We start from the raw sequence: 16596 nt of genomic DNA on the forward strand, positions 1-16596 counted from the left end.
ATTATCAGGTCTTGTTGAATAATTTAAAATTGTACGTGAATAGACATAAGACACAAACTTAACTCCAAAAAGGTCTTTTCCAATTGTACTAGCCACATAAGTGTTAAGATTTATTTTGTAACACAAGTTACACAACCCTAATTGTGTGAGTGTACAATCAATTATGACCAGAACCTCACGCCCCACCAACTTAATTATAACCGATAATATAAATGGATCAGCTTACTTCGCCATAAATTCACCCAAAATCCATCACCACCCAAGCCAATGTCAACCCCAGACCAATTCTAACCCTATGATAATGGTTCTTGACACAAATTGTGACAACCCGTTACTTGAAATTAAAACTCTTGTTGACAACCCGATTTGTCATTGGCCTATGAAATTATTAATATATTTCCATAATTCCGTAACCTGTAACAAATGAAAAGCATTCAAACAAATATAATCAAAATACAACAGTTAATTATAAGGTAGACATTTGAATAGACTTGATAACCGTCGATCACGTGACCGAAGTGTTTATTGACCAGCTCGGCTCTTTTGCGGACGTTATCACGTTCCGACACGAGAACAAACTTGAGCCGTAATTAAAATTGGTCTACACAACATTTTTAATTGTCTACAAGGTGGTACATTTGGTCTTTAAAATTATAAGGTCTATACACTAACAACTTAAAGTATTAATATCAAGTCTTTTTCGAATAGAACTTCCGTTGCGTCAATCTAAACGTGGGAAAGTATTGTTTTGAAAATAAAATAACGTTGCACAAATAGTCTGATTTAACTTATGCATGTAGTACAAAAAGAAAAAGGAAAGGCAATGACACCTTTCCACTACCTTGTACCACGTGTTGACCTACTTGAGAAGATAGACCGGCTATTAAAGGGGAGGGGGTGACTCCACCTTTCTTCCACCACTTCATTCACTACAACCCCTTTCCCACTTTGAGCTTCCCTAAATTCCCCTTTTTGTTTTCCAACACTTCTAAGACACGCCTCCATGGATGCACAACCCACAAACAATTTAGGGTTCGGAATTCCCCCGCCCCCGCAGCCGTTCTTTACTAATTTTGCAGCCATCTTTCCAACATGCATGGTGGTTCGTAGCTTGGATGATGATGATTTGGGGGTGGAGTACATGATGTGTCCTTGGGACACTTTTCGTCTGGTATACAACGACTACGCCCGCCGAGTAGCGTGCTCTCCTCAACACCTCCTGATTTGCCGCCAAGGAGGAGAAGTTGTCCCACCGTTGCTCACGGCTGGAGAGATCGGTCTTATGGAGGGGGAGACCCTCATAGTTCTCGGCCTCGTAAGTTCGAACTCTATCATACGAACTTCCATCGTTTTATTTATTTATAAAACTATCGTGAGATTTGATATTTTGTTGTTAATTTGTTTGTTTGAGGTTTATAGTTTGAAATATATTATTTTTTGCCATTATTTTATGGGGTAATTATCAGATCTGTGGGATTCTATCAACTTTAGGTAGTTTGGCCTTGTTTTAGATTTATTTTGTAGTACAAATTACTCACTTGATCCATGCATAGTAATAGGAAGTAAAGTTTATTAAGCTTGGTACTTTTTAACTTATTAAATGCGAAAATTGAGCTCGAAGTGTGTGTGTTAATTGAACAATTTTGCTTGATTTGGTATTTTTCTTTCATGTTGGGATTAGTTTGTTTAAATAAAGTTTATGATAGTTTAAAATTAAGAATAAGATTCAGTAGTATTAATGAATATTAAGCTTTGTTTATTTTTTGCATGATAAATTTGACTTCATTTTGAAATTTTATATATTGAAATTGTTATTTAAATTGCCTTTGATCGATGTTATTTAAATTGCCTTTGTTGCCTTTAGTCGATTATTTACATTTTATATATTCGTATAAATTAAATGTTCAATAAAAAATGTAACTAAAAAATAAATTTTTCATTAGTTTGATGAAATGCACGAATTTGGGGATTTTATACTTATGTTTGATATTATTATTTTTGACTCAACATAAAACAAATATTTTTTAAATGGTTGGCCTACATAATGATTTTTTCCTTTTAAAAATTATACAAATATGCCATGTATTTATTGAATTTGTGGCTTATTTGATGGGTCATTAACAAAATAACGATACATGCTTTTGTCAATGTTTCAGGTCCCTGGGATGAACGTCAACTCGTTTGTCCGGACTTTTTCGGTGGTAGCAACCATGGACTACCCACCGGTGTATATGGTGCAACGGCGAGTGACCGATTACTTATGTTCGGTCATTACTGAATACGCCGACTGGCTACGCATCCATCCCCTTAGGGTAACAATCCGGCACAACATGATTGTGCGGGAAGGGACCGAAACTATTCAAGATGTCGGTATTGTGAACGGGTCCACCCTCTACGCAATCATCGAGTAGGATGGATTGCTGAATATTCCCTTTTGAAAACTTTTGGAACGCAAGGGATAATTTTTTGCATTTAATTAGGCCGGGTACTTATGATCTAAGTTTTTTCCTCATGCATTGAGGTTGTTGTATCCAACTAGTGCCTAAGTACGACATTTTGTATAACTACTATCAAACTAGTATCAAAACTAGTATTTATTTATAACTCGAACAACTTTTAATGTACCAATTCAAACAGCTATCTACTTATCTAATTTTATTAATGATTTTTAGCAAGTTCTACCTTAACACGTTTATTAGTAGGTTAGCAAGTTCTACCTTAACACGTTTATTAGTAGGTTTAAGATCATAGATATATATTCAAACGACTTCTAATTTCAAAAGAGTGTGTTGTGTTCGCATATATTCGTTTGTTCATAACCTCGTTTGGTGGAACACCTTAATCGTACCGATTATTCACATTGTTTACATTTGGTGATAGGGTTTATACACTAACAACTTATAAATTAGTTACAAATATTACATTTATCTATAATATGAAATGTTTATCTCCAACTAGAGAACAATATTAAATAAACGACTTCAAAACGAGAGCAACAATCCTTTGCACCTTTAACACTTAACACATGTTTAGGGATTGAACACCGAGTAATCCAATTCATTAAATAACTGAACCGTCAATAACCCGTTAGGTGGAACACCTTAATTGTACCTACAACACTAGAAGAGTATGGGTTGGGAGTTGAGTTTCCCGGAGGCCGTTGAAAATGTAATTGCCACGGACTTTTGTCTAGCTTCTAATAGCGTTGTGGGAGATTTATAAAAAATACAAAATATTAATAATCAATAATTTAATGGAAAAGGGAATGACAAGGTTGGATGGGGGACCACAGTATGAACAACAATTATTATTATTTATGGTTGACTTATATTAGTCCATTACTATAATCCATTTAAGGAAACGGATTTTCCATTTATTAAATGTATTATGTGGCCCAACTTACCTTAGGTTCCAAATTGGGTCACACAAATGGTAAAAGGAAGGAATATCTGCAATCAATGGGCAACACTTTTGGAGTTTTGGATATACAACAAAATCTAGTCAGTGGGCCACGCTTTTGGAATATCTTACTTTTGTTATTTTCCTCTACTTTAGTCTTTATTGAAGTCACATAACCGCCATTTTATGGCTTTAAACATTCACCAGCAAGTTGGCGTGAGTGGGCCCCATTAGCAACACTCCATTTCGGCCCAATAATTGGGATATCCATATTTTAGTACAAAATGGCCTACAGTGGGAGCAATTCATAATTAACGCTACACTAAAATCAAGTAATAAGAGCGACCAAATTAATTGAACTTAATCAAATACGAAATCTCCAGTAAGGTACATTACATTAGGATCTTCAATAGTAAAAGGTTTCAATAAATATAAAGCTTTAACATTTTACTCACCACCTACTAACATTTCATACACTACAACTCGTTAGCTTGGTCTTCCCACCCAAGGCTATTTCGGGATAACAATATATCATCATCGGGAACAACTCCTATACTCCGAGTATTTTGTGAAAGCCCAAGCATTTTCGTGGCTTTTTGTTTCAGCTTACTTATCACCTAGGAAACATTAGGGAAATAAATCTAATGTATTACATGAACAGAAGACTACTACTAAAATTGCAGTAAAATAACAAGAGTAAAAGGGTCCAACGTACCTGTAACTTTCCAACCCATTCTGTCGCAGAAGTAGACACCCCTTCAACGACCTCATCATCCGATTCCGATGACTCCTCCGTGACCTAATATTGGATCAAAGGTATGCGGCATTATCATACAAATAAAACCATAGATAAAATATTAATTGGGTTCTTAATACAACGCTAACCTTATTTTTTGCCTTTGATTTTTGCGTCCATATGTTATTCTCACCCACAGCCTTGTGTCTTATGGTCAAAGGCCTGCCCCTTTTCTTCTTGCTCCTGCTTACAGGGTTCTTAATCTTCACCTGTGTGGTACAACTTTGTTGGGAAGCCTCGTCTAAAGCGCGGGATTCTAAGGGAATAAACTGTTGTTTTTCTCTGGCTGCCCATACCCTTTCCCTCACGCCTATTTCAAGACTTTGCAATTCCTTGACTACAAACTTGAGAATCTCATCGTTGAAAGTCGCTTCCTCACAAATAGGCTCAAATACGTTCATCATCATATCAAACCTTTTCAGCACCTCTGTCTTTGTAGGATCATAGGAAGAAACGATCACATGCATGTGCTTCCTATAAACATCTTTTCTCCATCTACGAAGGATGTATTTCTCAGGAACATCAACTACAAAGTTTTGATCCAGTATGCGTATACAATGCCTGCATAGAATACCTCTCGTTTCAAACATCTTACACATACATGAGACTTCCTTTGCCTCGGCACAAAATTTAACCAAATAGAACCTCCGATGATTAGTCAATATTTCTTCACTCTTACCTTTTTTAATGAGCCAAACCCTATCCTCCAGCACATATTCAAACTTCGTCTTTGATATTTCTTTGGTCTCCTTCACAACACAATATAAAAGCTTCTCACATTGTATTTGCACTTCCCTAAACTTGTTGTCTGTGTAAAGCTTCTGGAATACCGCCTCAATGTTAAAACCAGTTGTCAACTTGCGAATATATTTCGCATTATTAGCATCCGCGTCTTTCTCATCACTGCATCTTTTATTCATAGCTTCACAATATTTCTTAGGAAACTCATACAACTTTGTGCTTCTCTCCAAAAAACCATCAAAGAATGAATTTATCGACTCGACACGCTGCGTTGTTTTCATGCCAGCCCAAAATATATTATTCATAAACGCAGGTACCCACATTTCCCTATCCTTGTACAAGCTGTCGAGCCAAACATGGCAAGCATGGTTTGCAACTTCAAAATCAACCTTCATGCTAGACCACTTGTTCTCAAACTCCTCTACACACAAACTCTCGTAAACAACTCGCTTCATCACCTTTTTCAACTCCTTATACCTAGCCCGAACACATTTTTTGGTTTAGTACATATTTCTCCAAGGATAATTTACGTTATAATACTTATAAACAGAGGTACTACTCTAACAAGTTAATTTTTTTTAATAACGCTTGAATAACTAGTTAAATAAATTTTAAATTATCCGGTTTGCATCATACTCTAGTACAGTAAAATTTAATTATCACCAATCTTCTTTTTACCTAAAACAGTCTAAGTTAACATTTATACCGTCTCATAATCAACTGAAATTATAATCTACTATTAACATAAACAGTCTAATTATTTAAGAATCCTATCTGAACATTATTCTCCTACTTATTATATGCAACCAAATTACACACCTTAACGTGCAATGGACAAAAAAAATCGACTAATATTATTTTAAAGGGCCTCAAATATAATAAAACCATTCTACGTACCACTCACTGATAGGCACTATAACCCTAAACATGCAATGTCATTTTATAAATAAGGTACATAACATAATAGTCGCAAGAATTAGAAAACATACTTGGGATGACTACCAAGTTTGGTAGGAATTTTGTTCATTATGTGCCATAGGCACCAACGATGGCGAGCCTCCGGCATCTCATCCCTCAGAGGTCGTATCATAGCCGGTGCTTGGTCTGTTAAAATGGCATCCGGACATCTACCACCCATGCATATGCGCCATTGCCTAAACAACCAACTAAAAGTATCAACATCTTCGTGGGACAACAACGCACAACCAAGCAAAAGTGACTGCCCGTGATGATTTACCCCCACAAAATTGCAAAAGGGGAGCTCATAATTGTTTGTGAGGTAAGTGGCATCAAAACAAACGACCTCGCCAAATTCGTTAAAGGCCACACGGCTCCTAGCATCAACCCACATAATGTCCTTCAGACCACCTTCGACATCAAGTCTGTGGGCATGGAAGAATTTATCATTACCCTTTTGCATTCCTTCAAAATAGTTCATCATCGCATTTGCATCCCCACCTTCCATTTTCAGCCTCCTTCGTTCTTGAACTTTGTGTACAATATCCTTTTCAGTAAGGATAACATTTTCAAGCCCACCAAAGCGTTCAGCTAGATTAGCCCTGACTTGTGACACCGGTGCCCCAGATTCGTACCTGGACATTAATCCTTCCTTAAAGTAGTCACTAGCAGTAGCCATTCGATATTCTTTCACGCCCCTCCACTTGCTTGGTGTAGGCTGGTGGTTCAAGTGTTCTAGCACAACCTTCCTAACTTCCCATTCATTGTCCCCGTTAACACTAGCGTACAACATGGCGGTACAATGACACTTCTTTGATTTACGATTCAACTTACATGGTGGATCGGGTACTGAGCTACCACCCAATTCCATATTCTTTGCTCTTTTCTTTGCCTCCCTTTTCTGTCTCATGTAAGGGTCACCATAACACTCACACCTCCATGTCGTACCCCTCTTTTCCTTCAATTTATTATATGTAGCTTGCGGTCTACACACACCAAATCCCTGTTGTTTTGCATATCTCTTGTAATACTCCTCAACATCCTCCCAACTTCCAAAAATAAGCCCTTCGGTTGGGGGGGGAACTACTTCCTCGTTTGTGACAATATAGGAAGTACCTCCAACCTCGTTGGGTCTATCACCGAGTACGGCGTGTTCAGGAGTGCAAAGGAGTCCTTCCTCTGAATTAGTCATGCTATTCTGAATCCTACTATTAGGGGTTACATTACATGATTGGATTGAAGTACGGGGAGAGATTCCAAAAAAGTTGTCGTCTACGCTCCTACAATTTGTAGTGCGGCTTGGGGTTACAAATGATGAGGTATCTGAAGAAACAACACCCGACCTAACGGTTGATTGGAGTTCTACAATGTCAATTAATCCCTTCCCACAACTATCCCCATGATTACCAATAATACCACAAGGGATTTGGTGTAAAGTTACACTTGAATCTTGTCCTTCGCCCAATCCGACAGAACATCCTTGAGGTTCTACATTAACACCACCACCCAGGTATATGGCCTACATTTTACAATATTTTAATTATTATAACAGTCAATTAACACAAACACTGCTGTCTTTATTAACATCCTAACAATCTGATTATATCAATTTTTCATTCAATCACTCCAAAACTTAGTACAAACAAACTCTTCCACGGAATAATAGCCCAAATAAAATATTACCAACAGTGACAACAAATCTGTTTTATTAGAACATATTAGTGTAATTAATTAAACCCTTCTACATTTAATAAACTAAACCTATGGCCTTCACAAATTCATGTTACGGACAAAATGATAATTAAATTATCACCACACCACTTTTATAGTTAATTTCGTGTTTGTCGAGGATAATTAATCATTAATTATTAAAACAGATCTCACCACTGTTCACTCTCTCCCCCACAATCAAGCGGATCTCCCAATACAGGACAATAAATAAACCCCAATTATCATAAAAATGATTATTTCACACACCAATAAAATACAACAACAAAATTCGCCAACATTAATTGGATTCAACATACACACTAAGTATCATACGAGATTATGCACGAAACAGTCAAAAATTACCTCGACATAGCTAGGTACTGCAGCTTCACTCCCAATATGTGAATTTTTTCCTGTCATTTGCTGCGCTCGGGAGTTGATCAGAGTAGTTGCTTCATTAGGGTTTGTAAAAATGGAGGTTTGTCAGTCAAAAGAGAAAAGGATATTTGAATTCTCAAGAAATGGATTTGAATTTCAAACAAACGGCAATTAACTGGTGTTAACTTCATGTCATCTTCGTCAAGTAACGGAACAAAACCATCCATAATTATTTCTCCTTTATTTTGTATGTTAAGTAAGTAGAGAAACTTTTGTGTGAGACCGCCTCACAGGAAAGACCGCCTTGTTGGCAGTCTTGCTGGCAGCCATGTTGGCGCGTGTGCTGACGTCATGTTGACGTCAGCATGTAATTTTTTTTAAAAAAAATTAAATTTTTTATAAAAAAAAATTAATTTTTTTTTTTTTTGATTTTTTTTTTTTTTTTTTGATTTTTTTTTCAGGCTTAACTAATTGGACTTCAGGCTTAACTAATTGGACTTCAGGCTTAACTAATTGGATTTCAGGCTTAACTAATTGAATTTCAGGCTTAAATTATTAATTTTTCGCATTTTTTTTCAAAATTAAAATTTTCAATTTTTTTTGGTACTAACTAAACTAGTATAAAACATAACTAAAAATAATAAAAATCATAACTAATTGAATAACAAAATAGTTAACGTATATAGACAAATAGTTAACCTTATGAGTCAAATAGTTATTAATTTTAAACAAACTTATTATTAACTAAAACTCATAAAATCTTAACTAATCAGTTGCAATGCTTAACTAATTGATTTAATTCCTTAACTAATTGGTTCAGTACTTAACTAATTGATTTCGTTGCATAACTAATTAGTTTCGTTGCTTAACTAATTGAACTTTAAACTTAACTAATTAGTTCCAGTGATTAACTTAATTATATCCAGCGCATAACTAATTGATTCTAGTGCTTCACTAATTGGTTGCATGGTTTAACTAATATGTTACATTACTTAACTAATTTATTACATTGCTTAACTAATTGGTTCTGAAGCTTAACTTATTAGTTTAAATTTTAACTAATTGATTCAATTGCTTACCCAATTATTTTCAATGCTTAAAATTTTGTATCTTAACTAAAAATCTGAAATTCGTTATCTGAAAATCAAAAATACATAACTAAAACTCAAAAAATATTAACTAAAACCAAGAAAATCGTAACTTAAACAGGTAAAATCATAACTAAAACTCGAAAAATCATAACTAAAGCCCTGAATGGAAACTCAAAAATACGTAACTAAAACTCAAAAAAAATTAACTAAAACAAAAAAAATCGTGACTAAAACTTAAAAATTCATAACTAAAACATAGAAAATCAATCCAGCAATTCCACTGAGAAGACCATTATTTCAAAATTATAAAATAAACTAAAACTAAAACATAATTATTCTTAACTAAATACAAAAAATGTGTAACTAAAACATTACAATTCTTAACTAAAACTAAAACACCAGTACTTCCAGCTACGAATCCTCAGTTTGCAGCGATTCTATCACAATAATCGGCATCACACTGCAGCACTAACACTGCACAACCATCAGCCAGACCGCCACCACCGCAAAGCCTCCTCCTCCTGCCGGAAACAAGAACAAATCAATTACATCCACATAAACTGAAAAAAGTAAACCTAATCAATCCAATCTAATCGACACCAAAAACCTAAAGGATTGCACAAAAACCTAATCAATTCAATCGAAACGAAACAAAAACCTAATCGAATCAAAAACAAAATCGCAAGAGTTGACCTAATTACATCAAAAATCAAAATCCAAAAACTCTAGCGTAAACATAGCTTCAACCATCAAAATCGACAACAATAAAAAAAAAACGAATTACATACCTTGAAGATTTAGTTCGAGCGAGAGAGAAGCCGGAAATTTATAGGTTGCGTGAAGGAGATTAGATTTTCGACAACCTTCGTTGGCGACGGCAGCGACGCCGGATTCTCCTTCATCTCTTTCCTTCGCCGATCTGGTTTTCACTTCCCCATCCCGCCGGCCACCAGGATCCCGCTGCTAAACACCACAATCGACTTCGCTGTTCTCCTCCTCCACCACCACCACTGTCGTCGCTTCTTCTAACAATTAGGGTTCCGAAAATCAAAATCGAAAAAATTGAAGAATTTCAGAGGAGATAGAAAAGAGAAATCCAGATGAAGGAGAGAGATGAGGAATTACCTCAACAAGCCACCACCATTATCTGTTCCGTCGGCTTCTTAGCCATCTCCGACGGCGATTTGGGCAGGCAAGGATTCGAGAAGAGAGAGAAAGGCAGAGTTTCTGAGGAGTGAGAAATGAATTAGGGTGAAAATGAAATGAGATGAAATGATAAATACGCATATATATTTTCATTAAAAAAGCTAAATGTATGCTTACGTCAGCAAATTACGTGGCAGACTGACCGCCTTATACAAAAGTTTGTAAAGTAAGTTGATTCATTTTCCTTTTCTTTTTTAATAAAATATTGGATCTGAGATACCTATTTTACCCCCCGCTTAACGCCCCTGGTTAATCAAGAAGATCAACTGGGCAGGCCTCTAAATTTTCCTCTTTGCTTCCCCAGGTTTCCTCTCAAGTTTTTCCTCCCTTTCTCTCTCTTCCCCCATCCTCTATATCCTGTAACTCTGTAAACTAGAACCCGTGAAAATGGAGGTTTCTCCTTCAAGGTCAAGAAATCTAAGGCTTTTCTCTGTTTGTGAGCCTCCATCTCTCTACTGGTTATGATTTCTCTAGGTTTCTCTCTACTCTCTAAGAGCATTCTAAAGTTACCACTCCTTTAAAACCTTTTTCTTGTTTCTCAAATCAGGGAAATTACTGTATAGGTTTTCAGTGCGGTTGATACGTGACTGCGAGAGGGGAAGCTTTGGTTCCTACTCGTAGTGTTGGTGTTCCTCGATCAATCAAGGAACCTACGCCGGAGTTGGTATGTTTCCTATCTCTTAATCTCTTATTTATGTTCCCAGAAAACATCCAATGTTAATTTGATTGAGGAAATCATATTTGTTCCTGGTTTATCTTTGAAGCATTTTGTCGAACACATTGTGTGCACGAAATATTTCTATCTCAATTGGGATTTATATTGGGAAATTGTTGTCAAATTATCCTACATAATATTATGTTTGAACCAACCTCCTCCAATAATTTTTGTTCAACGCTCAAATTGAACCTAATTATGTATTTATACGCAAATCAATTAAACCATGGTGTCAATTTTGTTATGATTTTAATGGTAATCTCATGATAAATTATGTGTAGTTATTTTGACATAACTGAGAAGGGTTCAAGGTGGGGTAAGGAGATAGAGATCGATAAAGATAATTGTGTGTTGTGTGCCTAGGAAAAGATGGGCTCAAGGTGGGATCATTTCAGAAGAATACAAAATGGACAACATCCTTATCAATTACCCACTTAATCAATCACTCACTTAATCTTAATGGCAATGTTACTATTTGTCCTCCACCTGATGTGTTAGTATTTCCTTTTGGCAGCAATTTAGGACACCTTAGAGCAGAGCTTGGTAAAAGGGGAGTGAGTACTGAATAGTGCATCTTTTGTAAAATGTGAGTTGTTACATTCCATCAGTCACACCAGGGGTTGTTCATCAGTTGTAATCCATGTACCATTGGCAAGCACCTTAACATTTGAAGCTATCCTTTATTTATTTTAAAATAAAGAAATATTTATTACTAAACACACATTTTTTTTTCTTGACATTAAAGCTTCAGGGTTGAGGTTGCTTAGAATGAAGTATGAGGTGCTTTCATAACTCTCATATACGGATTATATATCATAATATCTGCATATATTTACCCCACGTTGCACTATTAGAGTTAATTAGTAGCATATCTATCATGAATTCTTGAAAGAGAATTTTTTTGTTTAGCTGTGTATTGGATGTATCTATTGTTGACACTAGCACATCCATCTGAGATTGGTTAGTTAACTTCTGAGAAAGTGAGAATGGTCAATGTGTTACCACTCAAGGGAAATTAAAACTGAGTTACGTAAAGTCACCAAAACCAAAGGAGCCATCTATGTCGTATTATTAAGTAGCAAATCCTGTAAGGCCGTAAAGAAGATAACTTCCCATAAAAGAGAACACAAACATTGAACTACCTAGAGCTTATAACTTACAAACTTCAAACAATTGAGGATTTTACACAGTCACAACTGAATTTGCAGTAGCAGAAATATACAAATTAGTGCAGGTTTTACTTAGAATATCAAGATTTTACTTTTTCAAGTAAAAGCAGGTATAGGGCTGTCTGATTCTCGAATGGCCTTCAGTACTTGAACTGTCTGCATGCCGCACCCTTCGCAAAATATCCGGAAGAAACTGAGGGGCTTAGGGAGGGAGCTATAGTCTTGATAAAGTGGTAAATAATTCTCTCATGCTATGCAAAAACATTACCTGTTGTAAATTCTGCTACAAAAAGAAAACCAGAAAGTTAGCCAGATATAAACTGAAGCCTTTATATCCAGCCTGGAGATATGTTGAATTCAAACCCTTAATTTTCAGGTTAGGTAGGTCAAGCCAGATGTGCTACTTGGTTTCTGGAGTTGGCAGTCTCTTGAATGAAGAGGTGAGTGTATCATGAGGTCTTTTTACATTTTTAAGCCGGACTGAAATGGAGTGATGACTAATGAGTAAAGACGAATTTAAATGGATTATGTATGCTATTTCAGAGATTATGAAACCGTTTGTTAGGGATCTCGGTTATTTGATTGGTATACTCCGTATTAAAAAGGGGCTTGAACTTGGACTTACCAGTTTCATGTATGGAATATTTAGATTATCTTCAGTAATATGATTATGCTTCATGTTTATCAGATGCCGTTTTAAGTACTTATGTAGTTATGTTACATCTGATAGTTAGGAAGGCATTTCCCCTCTCGAAAATATATTTTATCATTCTTGTATATTTTAAATACTAAGCGTATTGCATATAATGTTCTGCCATTGTTGTTTTTAATTTTTGGATAGATAAATATATTGAGACATCTCAGTTGAGAATATATGAGTATATGGGTATGTACGAGTACATTTTGTGTAATCCTACAGCAGGATATTTGCTATACGAAATACTTTGGCATTGTATTTTCGAAAAGTAGAAGAATATTAAACAACTTTAATACTTCGTACTAAGTAATTGTTTGCGTTTCTTCGATATGTCTGATGGCTGGAACTCTCAACTATTATTTTAGCACCAACAAAACCATAAGGCAATTTTCTTTTTTCTTTATAATTACATGTGATGTTTTTTTTTTGTTTTATATTCAATTCCATAATCAATGAGAGTCATTATTCTTCTTTGCTCATGCATTATGCACGACTCCTAATACATTGGTTGTGCAGACCTTAATTATCACTCCTTTGTGGGTTCTGATTATTCAGCTGTCCACTGTGATTACAGATTATTTTGATCCAAGTTTCCTTGTCTTCTTCCTGTGACTTACCGACTTTGATGATTAGTTCGTTTATTTATTTATTTATTTAGGGACATCGTTTTTTCTTATGAGAATCAGTATTTCGGAGCTAGGGTGGAGAGTGTGAGATGAGCATAAAAAGTTATCTTCGATGTAGGAAACAGATGGTATCTTTTGTGTAGCATAGGAACTAAGTTTCTTCTCCTATTGAGGAAATTGTTTCATGCTTAAGTTAGTGTACGATCTACCTACAGATTCATATAACAAAGTAAGATGAGGATATAAAAGAATTTCTTGAATTCAAGTGAGCTTCAGTGCTGTATTATTTTCATGATTGAATTAGATCAGTCTGAAGTTTCACCTATTAAAGATTGACCTATATTTACGTCCTTTGAGATGAACTCCACTGCATAAAACTTTTGATCAAATCGATAATCTGTCTTTTGTTGATTTGTGATAGTTTATGTATGTCTCTATTTTTGGTTCTTTTCTGTTGATTATCTTTCGTTTCATCTGCCTTTTTTTTCTCAGAAATTTTGTTATTTTGGGGGGTTTTAATTGGATAATGTAGTTTAGTTTATAAGGTAAAACTTTGAGTGGTAATGTCATATGTAGAACATTTTTCTGACCACAAACAAATATTATATGATCCTCTTTGAACAGGTAATAAAGTCCAAAATCAGCAGTCTATAAATTTCTTATAAAATATGTATGCTTTTCTCGTCCCGTATATTTATCACGCATTTTTTTCTCTTGTTGATGGGAGAATCAACTGAAACAATTGAAGAAAATCCAACAGCCAGCGCAGTAGACCACTCCCGAGACTTAGTTTCAAGTTCAAGAATTCTTCTTCAGAGATTGAGAATGCCGCCATTCTTTCCCTCAGTTTTCCGTCTTCGGTGGGAGAAGGGAGAAAACCAATGATGCGGACATTTTCTTTTTCAAAGCTTTTTACACCAAAAGGAAATAAAGCATATTCATTACCCGTTACTCCAATTTCACGCTTACACTTAATGTGGTTTATCAGATACTTTAATCTATGCACATCATCCATTATGGGTAGAATTGTTTAACATTTCTGCTATTATTCGTGCAGAAGTGGATGCATTGACCAGCTTTAATTGAGTGATTATTATGAAGGACCAACCTGCCGTCCAAGTATTTCAACGGGGTCCAATGCGAATGAAAGTCTAGGGCATCCTATCATTAGAAGTGATTCTTTAGGCAGGGGTACATTTGTACCCAATGACATTAATATTGGTGCCAAGACTCCCTTATAGCACTTTACAATCTCTCTATATTAATCACCAGCAAACATTGCCTTTGATTGTATCACCAGATATTGTATTGTACTAAAGCTTTGTTTACCTATTTTATTTATTAAATTTCTCTTTACCTCGCCACATGTATAGGACATTTCACTTCATAACGTTTACATAGATGCACACAGAGTATTTGGACCAAAGTTGGTGCCAAGTAGCTACACATAGCCATACCGCGCGCAACGCGCGCGGCCAAGCTACTAGTATATATATATATATATGATCAGGTTCTGGTGAGAACATCCCTTAAGATGAGAACCTCCCTTATAATGAGAACCTCTGATAGTTGTTGGATTAAAACAAAACGGACGGAAAGTAAACATAAGATTAAGAAAAGTAAACACAATATCGACAGAAAGTAAACACAAGATCGAAAAAAGTAAACACAACATCGAGTAAAAGTAAACACAATATAACCAAAAGTAAAAGCACTATCGACAGAAAGTAAACACAAGATCAAAAAAAGTAAACACAACATCGAGCAAAAATAAGCACAATATAATCAAAAGTAAACACAATATCGACATAAAGTAAACACAAGATCAGAAAAAGTAAACACAAGATTAGAAAAAGTAAACACAACATCGGATAAAAGTAAACAAAAAATAATGAAAAGTAAACACAGCATCGACAAAAAGTAAACACAACATCAGAAAAAGTAAACACAACATCAACAAACGAATAAGAACTAAAAACCCTAATTTCACTTGTTCGAAAATAAAAATTGAAAAGGGGATTACCTGGGCAACGGAAGAAACGAAAAACAAGTCCCAGAATATGAATTTAGAAGAAGAAGATATGAGAAAGAAGGAGGAAGAGATTGAGAGAGAGAGAGAGAGAATTCATAGGGGAGGAGGGAGGAAGAGAGAGAAAGAAATTCTGAAAATTGAGGAGTTGGGGGAGGTCATTCAACGCTGGTCAATTACCATTTTACCCTTACTAATTTCGAAATTTCGGGTAGCTTTACAGCCATTAGATTCAATTGATCGACGACTGAGATTAGTTCTCAGTTCTCATCTTAAAGGGTGGATCTCAGTTCTAATTTATATATTATATAAATTAGATTACATAAAAATATATTATTAGATTGTAATTTTTATTTTTTAATTTACAAGATAAAGGAAAATATATATCAACGCGTCTCCTATATGACCAGCCACACCATTAACTACTATGGAGAAGGTTATTGACTGGTGTTACTTGACTTTCTATGTTGTTGTGACTTATACATTGTATTCGTTGTTACTTTTCTTGTTTTATTGCAGTTTCTTGGATTTCATGTTAGAAATTCCTTATATAGACTGGTGTTACTTGGCTTTCTATGTTGGTGTTACTTATACATTGTATTCGTTGTCACTTTTCTTGTTTTATTGCACTTTCTTCAATTTCATGTTAGAGGTTCCTTATATTGACTAGTGTTACATATACATTGTATTCGCTTTTACTTTTCTTGTTTTATTGCAGTTTCTTGAATTTCATGTTAGAGTTTCCTTGTATAGACTAGTGTTGCTTGATTTTCTACATTGGTGTTACTTATACATTGTATTTGACGTTACTTTTCATTACAATTTCTTGAATTTCATGTTAAAGGTTTCTTGTATAGACTGGTGTTACTTGACTTTCTATGCCGGTGTTACTTATAAATTATATTCGCTGTTACTTTTCTTGTTTTATTGCATTTTCTTCATTTTTATGTTAGATGTTCCTTGTATAGACCCGTGCTACTTATTTTCTATGTTGATGTTAGTTTAAGTTCTGTTAATGTAGGGGTATTTTTTTGTATGCAATTCCCTACAAGGGGGGTGGTTTTTAGAAACCATCGTATTTT

The 16596-nt window shown here is 35.2% G+C and overlaps 1 protein-coding gene and 1 long non-coding RNA gene across 7 annotated transcripts; one reads left to right on the forward strand and one right to left on the reverse strand.

The window, feature by feature from the left end:
* Window positions 1-3875: 3875 nt before the first annotated feature.
* LOC130470092 (protein FAR1-RELATED SEQUENCE 8-like) lies at window positions 3876-8023 on the reverse strand. The gene is made up of 5 exons (XM_056839673.1): window positions 7967-8023; window positions 5926-7412; window positions 4285-5413; window positions 4115-4198; window positions 3876-4016 (listed from the first exon to the last, which is right to left on the reverse strand). The coding sequence occupies exons 1-5, from the start codon at window positions 8021-8023 to the stop codon at window positions 3876-3878; spliced, it is 2898 nt and encodes a 965-aa protein (XP_056695651.1).
* Window positions 8024-10540: 2517 nt separating this feature from the next.
* Window positions 10541-14849, forward strand: LOC130470528 (uncharacterized). 6 transcript variants are annotated; one of them, XR_008931101.1, is made up of 4 exons: window positions 10541-10714; window positions 10826-12395; window positions 12539-12602; window positions 14543-14849. It is a non-coding gene; the product is annotated as an uncharacterized lncRNA (long non-coding RNA). The 6 variants fall into 6 exon arrangements; XR_008931105.1 differs by having other exon boundaries at window positions 10541-10942; window positions 12273-12395; window positions 12539-14849; XR_008931100.1 differs by having other exon boundaries at window positions 10541-10752; window positions 10842-12395; window positions 12539-14849.
* The last annotated feature ends 1747 nt before the right edge of the window (window positions 14850-16596 follow it).

This window comes from Spinacia oleracea, chromosome 3 (assembly GCF_020520425.1).
Source record: "Spinacia oleracea cultivar Varoflay chromosome 3, BTI_SOV_V1, whole genome shotgun sequence".
In the NCBI taxonomy this organism is placed as follows: Eukaryota; Viridiplantae; Streptophyta; class Magnoliopsida; order Caryophyllales; family Amaranthaceae; genus Spinacia; species Spinacia oleracea.